Below are 8167 nucleotides of genomic sequence, written 5' to 3'. Positions count from 1 at the left end.
GCAAGTTATTGACAGTCCTGTAGGGGATGGGGAAGTGGCGGAATGCAGAAGACTTTCCTTCTCATTCCCATGCGGTTACATTTTTGGGTAGTGGGATGTGTCCTTAGCTGTCATTAAATTAAGGTTTGGTTTGTGTTCATAAATGTTTGAGGACTCTCAGATGGTAATGTTCGGGTGAGGTTCCCTGTGTTCTCTGTTCCTAGCCTGCAGCTTGCAGAGGTGGTGGGGAGTCTCTCTCCATTTACAGGTGAGTCCTTAGCGCAGATTTATTTGACTTCAATGTGGTATCCATATCACCAGGGTGATCTCCAAACTCTCACATGGGGAAGTCATTGGGGGCAGCGGCAGCAACTCACCCAAGACACTTCACCCTGGATGAAGCAACATTGTCCTGAGTGTGACAACCTCCCTTAGGCCTAATTTTTAGGGAACTGCACTGGTGCTGGACAAATGATGACAGAGTCCCTAAAGCTCTCTGCACACCTCTCAATAGGAGCTGCTAAGGTACGGAGCTCTTCCCCAACCCAAAACCAACCCCTCTGTGCCTCAGTTTCCCCAAATGGGGAAAATAAGCCTGGCTGGGGGTTGTGTGCATAAATCCATGAATGTTTCTGAGGCACTTAGCTATTACAGCGATAGGAGTCATAAAAGCAGGTGGAAACCTTAGAGTGGCACAGCAAGGTTATCTGACCTCTGCAGATGTTCCTGGTCAGGTGTCCTGCCTAGGGGAGGCTCTTTAAGGAGGTGTCTGCATAGCATGGCTGCCCCTCCCCATTCCTTGAAGATAGCAGATAAGGATGGAAATGAGGAGATTCCATGAGTCCTGGGGAGGGGAGATTCTGTGGGAATCTGAGATTGTCCCAGAGGTTCCCCTAATAAAAGAGCCCCAGAGATGAGGGGACCTCGCCCCAAGGGCTGCCCAGAGTCCTGCAAGGTCTCTGGGTTCATTCCTACTTTTCAGGAAAGAGAAAAGGATCCTCCTGTGGGGAGCTAGGGAGGGAGTTTCATTGGTTGTGTGAAGCCAGGTCCTACGTTCAATTGGATGGCATTTCTCTGTTTGGATGTAAGGTCCTAACTTCTCAGCACCACATCCAATCAGTTCCACATTTCAGGGTGTGTTCTAGGCAGCAGTGGGCAGAACCCTGTTCATTTTGGTGACAATCAACAAAACTGAAAGTGGGGAATGGGAAGCACATGGAGCCCCGGCATCCAGTGAGCAGAGCCAGCAGCTACAATCATCCCTGTAATAATCTATAGTTATTTATTATTTGTATTGCCATAACAAGTACACACACACAACAAAAAGACAGTCCTTGCCAAGAGACAACAGAGGGGAACAGATAGGCAGATGAGGGAGCACAAGAAAACAATAACAAGAAAACAATTGTCACGCTGTCTGGAGTGGCTCACAATTGTCATGCTGGCTGGAGTGCTAATCTCAAGGCAGACTGTCAGAAAACCGGGCAGGCACCCCAAACTGGAGCTGTGTTCTATAATTAGATTTCACCAAACCAGTAACAAATGTGAACTCCTGGATCATTGTACCCGTCTTACCATGGAGTCACAGACAATCCCCTTAGACTCTCCAGCCTATCTTGCCACCTAGACAGACTGGACTTAGTGATAATAGTCACATAAACCAAAAATCACACCACACCAGATTGCTTCCAGTCCCAAGGGACTAGCCACTTACCCCAGATCAATGGGTCCTCCAGATCTCACCACAAAGACAACACTGGCACTCAGTTCTATAGACACCTTATTTTATTAGCTAAGAAAAGGAAATGAGAATTATTGAGAGGTTAAAGCAGGTAAAATATATGTACAGGAAAGTCACAGTTTGTAAGTCTAAATGGTAGCAGTAATATAATGAACTGCGAATTTCCCAGAAGTATTTCAGGGTACCCAGATAGTCTCTGGGAGTCTTGGCTTTGTATCTGGTACCCTTCCCTGTAAGAGTCCATACAACCCGGAGATGCAGGATCATTCCTGGAATCCATACATATAGCTTCTCACAGAAAACAAGCTGACGGTGTCTCTACGCACATGGGCTTTTCCTTTTATGATGGTGAGTGAGGAATGCAGTTTGAGTCATTGGCCACCAATTATCACCATAATGACCGCTTGCTTTTCTGTTGAAGTCCTTCATTAGCATCCCACAAGATTTCTTTGTTGTTTACTTACAGGGGTATGCACAATATAAATGTTTGCTATTTCATTATAACAGGAACAAAGAGGTGAAAACAATACAAGTAACATCCCATTAGCTTTCATGAATTTTAAACACCAACCATACTTATACAAGTAGCAGAGGGGTAGCTGTGTTAGTCTGAATCTGTAAAAAGCAACAGAGGGGCCTGTGGCACCTTTAAGACTAACAGAAGTATTGGGAGCATAAGCTTTCGTGGGTAAGAACTTCACTTCTTGCATCTGAAGAAGTGAGGTTCTTACCCACGAAAGCTTATGATCCCAATACTTCTGTTAGTCTTAAAGGTGCCACAGGACCCTCTGTTGCTTCATACTTATACAAATACCTTGATCTCTACTAATACACAAGTGAATTGGCCTGTGGCCCTGGACTGACCTGGTCTCCCAGTGTCACTACAACATTGGGATCCCCGGGGTGCAAACTGGAATTGGGGTACTGCTGAGCCCTCTGGCTTACCAATAGGGTGACCAGATGTCCCGATTTTATAGGGACAGTCCTGTTATTCAGGGCTTTTTCTTATATAGGTGTCTATTACACCCCACTTCTGTCCCAATTTTTCACACTTGCTATCTGGTCACCCTACCAATAGAGAGGGATGGAAGGGTGACATGCAGGGATCTCATGGGGGAAATGGTGGAATGCAAGGAGCTCTTGGTGTTTGCAGTGAGCTCAGGCTACACAGTATGCATGTCAGTCTGCCAGGGGGACATTTTCACATCACCATAAATTTTACTCCCATATGAATATCCTGGGAGTCCCCCCCGCCCCGCCTTGATGTCACCATCACAACTCTTCCAGCCCCAGTTTCCAGTTACATCCCAGTATATGCGGGCAGCCAAGATAAGACCTGCCCCCTGCATCCCTTCTCAGGTGGGTCTTAAGCCTGAAAAGCCATTTGCAGTTCAAACGTGCATTAACACAGTGCTCAGCAGCTGTTGTCATTAGAGGGCTAGTCTGGTCTCTGGTTACTGCAAAGGAAGGGGAGGGGGATTCTCCGAGTCTCTCTGGCTTTCCTCTGACCAGGATATAAGGGATTGAACTTCCTGGGTCAAGAGCTGGGGCTGCTGCCTCCATTGTGAGCTGGACTGAGCTGCTGTCGCTGCTGCTGCGCGGGGAGAGCCCTTCTCTACCGCCCCTCTGTGCCCAGCCGGGGGGACTTTCTCCGCGGGCTGAAACCAGCCCCTGGGGCAGCCCCGGGCTCTACCGACACCAGCTCCTGAGCCGCAGATTCCAGGTAATTGCAAGAGGGAACTTGGGGAAAGTGCGGGGGCTGGGCAGCAAAGGCAGCCGCGCTGACTCTGCCCAGATGGCCCCTCCTCAACCCCAGCGCTGCTCGCTCCTCGCATGGCAGCTCGCTCTCGTTCGCGCTGCCAGGAGCCAGGCCAGCGATGGGGGAGGAAATGCCCCTGGGCTGGACCCAGCCAACGGGGAGGGCAAGGGGGGAAGGAGAGCCCGGAAAGGGGCAATAGGAGAGAGAACTGGGGAGGGGGGTTCCTGGGTCCCGAACCTGCCCAGCCCAGCTCCAAGTGCTGCGGTCACTGATACATCAGTTAGTAAAGCTGCCTTTTAAAAACTCTTATTCATAGCTATGGTTACCTTATATAAAGGCCATCTGAAAATTGACTTTCTTGTGTGGTGTGGGTTTTTTTTTTTTCTTTTCTTTTTTTTTTAAACTAGAGGAGCAGAGAGAGGAAAAGCCAGTTGCTGCCTCTGCCTAGTCCAGGCGTGGGCAAACTTTTTGGCCCAAGGACCACATCTGGGTGGGGAAATTGCATGCAGGGCCATGAATGTAGGGCAGGGGGTTGGGTTGTGGAAGGGAGGGTGTGGGAGACAGTGTGGCGTGTGGGAGAGGGCTCAGGACAGGGGTTAGGGTACAGGGAGGGGTGTGGAGTGTGGGGCCTGGTCTACACTGGGGGAGGGGATCGATCTAAGATACGTCGACTTCAGCTACACTATTCTCGTAGCTGAAGTTGTGTATCTTAAATCGAATTAAAATTACTTACTTTGCGTCCTCGTGGTGCGGGATCGACAGCTGCGGCTCCCCCATTGACTTTGCTTCTGCCTCTCGCCGAGCTGGAGTTCAGCAGTCGACGGGAGAGCGATCGGGGATCAATTTATCGCGTCTACACTACACGCGATAAATCGATCCCCAATAGATCGATTGCTACCCGCTGATCCGGCAGGTAGTGTAGATGTACCCTGGCAGGGGGCTCAGGGCAGGGGGTTGGGGTGCAGGAGGGGTGTGGGTTCTGGCCTGGCGCCGCTTACCTGGAGTGGCTCTGGGGTGGCAGTGGTGTGCAGCAGGGCTAAGGCAGGCTCCCTGCGTGCCCTGGGCCTGCGCTGCTCCCGGAAGCAGGTGGCATCACATTCCTGTGGCCCCTGGGGGAGGAGGGGCAGAGGGCTTTGCGCGCTGCCCTCGCCTGCAGGTACCTCCTCCCCAAAGCTCCCATTGGCCGGGAATGGGGAACTGTGGCCAATGGGAGCTTCGGGGGAGGTACCTGCAGGTGAGGGCAGCGTGCAGAGCCCTCTGCCTCTCATTCCCCAGGGGCCACAGGGACATGGTGCCAGCCGCTTCCGGGAGTGGCGTGGAGCCTGCAGCGGCACGGGGGTGGCAATCCCATGGGCCGGATCCAAAGCTCTGACTGGCTGGATCCAGCCTGCAGGCCATAGTTTGCCCTCCCCTGGCCTGGTCCCTGCCTTTGGGGATAATGTCAGGGGAATCCCATAAAATGGCTCTTTGGATTATTAGTCTTGCCCACAGACGAGCAGGCTGGGTTTTTTTGCAGAAACAAATAAAGATGTCCCCCTGCCCTAAGGAGTTGGCAGTTAAGGGCTGGGTCCTCTTGCCTTGCATCTTGTGTGGTTCACCCTCTGCTCTGCAAAGTGAAGTGACTGCTAATCTGAAATGGTTGTGGTTTTCCACCACTTTGCACTTAAATGACTCTAAAGTACAAGGCTATGGGGAATGAGGCCTTGAGTGTGCTTCTGTGAATAGTTGTAGGACTGGTCCATAAATTAATACATGACATCAGTGACAGTCATAACAGAAAACCTGAGAGGTTAGCGGGTACCCAGGGCAACTATGAGCTCAGGTGGTTACTCCAGAAGGCATAGTCTGACCTCCTCTAGAACAGGGGTCCTCAACCTCTGTCTTTCTGAGGTCCCCCCACCCCAACATGCTATAAAAACCATGGCCCACCTGTGCCACAGCAACTGTTTTTCTGCATATCCAGTAGATTAAAATCCAGACCTGGCATTTGGGGGTAGCAAGCAGGGCAATTGCCCAGGGCCTCCTACCACAGGGGATCCCACAAAGCTAAGTTACTTGGGCTTTGGCTTTAGTCTTGCATGGCAGGGCTTGGGCTTCAGCTTTCTGCCTTGGGCCCCAGTGAATCTAACACTGGCCTTGCTCTCTGGTTTATTTTAAAGGACGCCCTGAACCTGCTCATGGCCCTTTCAGGGGGCCCCAGATCCCTGGTTGAGAACCTCTGCTGTATAGCATAGGTCAGAGAAGATCACCCAGCGATTACTGCATTGAGCCCAATAACGTGTGGCTGAGCTAGAGAGCTCTCTTCTCTTCTCTTCCTTTCTTTTCTAAGAAAGAGGTATCCAATTTTTATTTCATTTAAAAATTTTAAATGATGGAAAATCCACCACCTCCCTTGGGAAGTTGTTAAAAATTGTGCCTTAATTCCATTTTGAGCTCAGTTGCCTGCACCATCCAGCCATTGGATTTTTTACACCTTTGTCTGTGAAGTTAAAGAGCCCTCTCAGTTCTAAAATAATTTGTCAACCGATTATTCTGTTTCCTTTTGCCCATGCTTGGAGCATAACTCGTGTCTGGATTTTCTCCTTATCCCAGCAGGTGACAAGACCGTGAGTGATAACAAAGCAAGAAAATCTTCAAAGTCTTGCTGGAGAGGAACTGCCTGAGATGTTTCCAAAACGATCCAAAGGAAACGTTTCTCAGAAACTAGACCAGGGAAAATCCCTTAAGAGTCAGGGCAGGTCAGAAGCACAGCAGCAAAACCCTTCGGAGGAGAGAGAGGGTAAATCCACCCACCGTGGGAGAGGCGTGAGAAAACGCAAAGACACCATCGTCCGCCAGAGAACATATGCGGGGGAGAGGCCCAACATCTGCATCGAGTGTGGGAAAAGCTTCACCCAGAGCTCAGACCTTACGAATCATCGGAGAATCCACACAGGGGAGAAACCTTATAAATGCATCGACTGCGGGAAAAGCTTCAGCATCAATTCAAACCTTATCCGTCACCAGAGAACCCACACTGGGGAGAGACTCCACAGCTGCTCTGACTGTGGGAAAAGCTTCACAGACAAGTCGACCCAGACCCAGCACCAGTGCGTCCACATGGGTGAGAAGCCCTATAAATGCATCGACTGTGGGAAGAGCTTCAGCCGCAGCTCCCATCACAAGAGGCGCCTGAGGAGCCCTCCAGGGAAGAAGCAGGACAAATGCACCCAGCGGGACAGCGCTGCCATTGGGAAGGTTAAAAAAACTAAAACATCAAAGAAGAAAACCTCGACCATTGAGATCCCCATCACATGTGCCGAGTGCTGGCAAAGCTTCAGCCAGAACTCGGACCTGGTCAAGCACATGAGGATCCACACAGGAGAGAAACCCTATGAGTGCACTCACTGTGGGAAATGCTTCAATGTCAGTTCAAACCTGATCAGACACCAGAGGATCCACACGGGAGAGAAACCCTACACATGCTCTGACTGTGGGAAAAGCTTCACTGACAAATCTACCCTGACACAGCACCACCGGATCCACACGGGAGAGAAGCCCTATGAGTGCATTTACTGTGGGAAAAGCTTCAGCCGCAGCTCCCACCACAAGAGGCATCAGAGAACCCACACAGGAGAGAACCCTGTGTCCTTCCTGCCTTTATGGCCCTACCCAACTCAAGCATGTTAGGGGTTGGGGGAGGGAAGGAAAGTCCATCATAGCAGCAGGAGGCAGTAGCTAGAGGAGATTGGAGCTGCGTGCTTGTGGGATCTGCTTTCTGGGGGTTAGTGGGATGGTGAGTAGTGGGAGGGAACTGGTATGGCTTTTTAGCAGGGATTGTTAGGGGAGGGTGCTGGTTCTTGGGAGAATTGGTTGTTTTAGTGGTTGGGACTAGGGCTGGTCAGTGACGGGTTGGTGTTGGGAGGGCGAGTAGCTGGTAGGATAAGGGGTGTGTGTGTGTGTGTGTGTGTCTTGTTAAATTTTTACTATTGGCCTGTGTAGAATGGATTGTAAGTTTCTTGCCATTTCCAGGTAGGATGAGTGTCTACGCCCCTGAGAACAGCAGTGGGACTAACCCAGACTGGGCTCACTATGGCAGAGGCCACGGGGACTGAATGGGGTGCTAGAAGTGGCTCTTCCAGGCGAGGACTGCAGCACAGCTTTCACGCTGTGTGTACCAAGGGCCTCTCTCCAGCAGCAGCACATTCACATCTCTTTTTAACTAGTTTCGGTCAAAGGCAAATGAGGCCAGCTCCCACTCTGGTGTTAGGAGAGTCTCATTTCTACCTTAAACAGCCTGCTCAGTTACTACCGTTCCGTTCCTTTCTCTTCTGGAATAGATATGGCTGTGCTAGCCCAGCAGTCGTACATGGGGACTCTGTATGCGCTGTAGAACAAATAGCGATTAACAAAATGTTTAAACCAAAAATCATTTCCATTTCTTTGTTCTTGTGGTTCTTACTATCTCTGGGCTTTAATTTATCTTCTGTTCCCCACCCCAAATGTATTTAGTTCAGGGAATTCATGGCAGAATTCAGGTGACCTGTGAGCTGAAGGAGCCACTCGGAGTTAATGTGGCTCCCCATCCCAAGAGGCCAGACGGGAGCAGCCTGTTTCCTTCTCCCTAGCAGCAGCACTGCTCATTTCTCTCTCTGGATCATCCTTACCTACTAAGAGATGCAGAATTGGACTCCTTCAGACCTCTTAAC

The 8167-nt window shown here is 50.4% G+C and overlaps 1 protein-coding gene across 3 annotated transcripts; it reads left to right on the top strand.

Moving 5' to 3' along the window:
- Positions 1-3126: 3126 nt before the first annotated feature.
- LOC112060938 (zinc finger protein 436-like) lies at positions 3127-7896 on the top strand. 3 transcript variants are annotated; one of them, XM_024113184.3, is made up of 3 exons: positions 3203-3443; positions 5639-5814; positions 6072-7896. In XM_024113184.3, exon 3 carries the CDS (start codon positions 6144-6146, stop codon positions 7146-7148), a length of 1005 nt encoding a protein of 334 aa, XP_023968952.1. In that variant the 5' UTR covers positions 3203-3443; positions 5639-5814; positions 6072-6143; the 3' UTR covers positions 7149-7896. The 3 variants fall into 3 exon arrangements, with proteins under 3 accessions (XP_023968951.1, XP_023968952.1, XP_042698591.1); XM_024113183.3 differs by lacking the exon at positions 5639-5814 and having other exon boundaries at positions 3127-3443; XM_042842657.2 differs by lacking the exon at positions 5639-5814 and having other exon boundaries at positions 6075-7896.
- Positions 7897-8167: the final 271 nt, after the last annotated feature.

This window comes from Chrysemys picta, chromosome 12, assembly GCF_011386835.1.
Source record: "Chrysemys picta bellii isolate R12L10 chromosome 12, ASM1138683v2, whole genome shotgun sequence".
NCBI lineage: Eukaryota > Metazoa > Chordata > Testudines > Emydidae > Chrysemys > Chrysemys picta.
The sequence above is the reverse complement of the archived record's forward strand: the minus strand, read 5'-3'. Positions and strand labels throughout refer to the sequence as shown.

Bases quoted from the DNA above. Each gene is read 5' to 3' on its own strand.
- LOC112060938 (XM_024113183.3), top strand. From the start codon at position 6,144: ATGTTTCCAAAACGATCCAAAGGAAACGTTTCTCAGAAACTAGACCAG.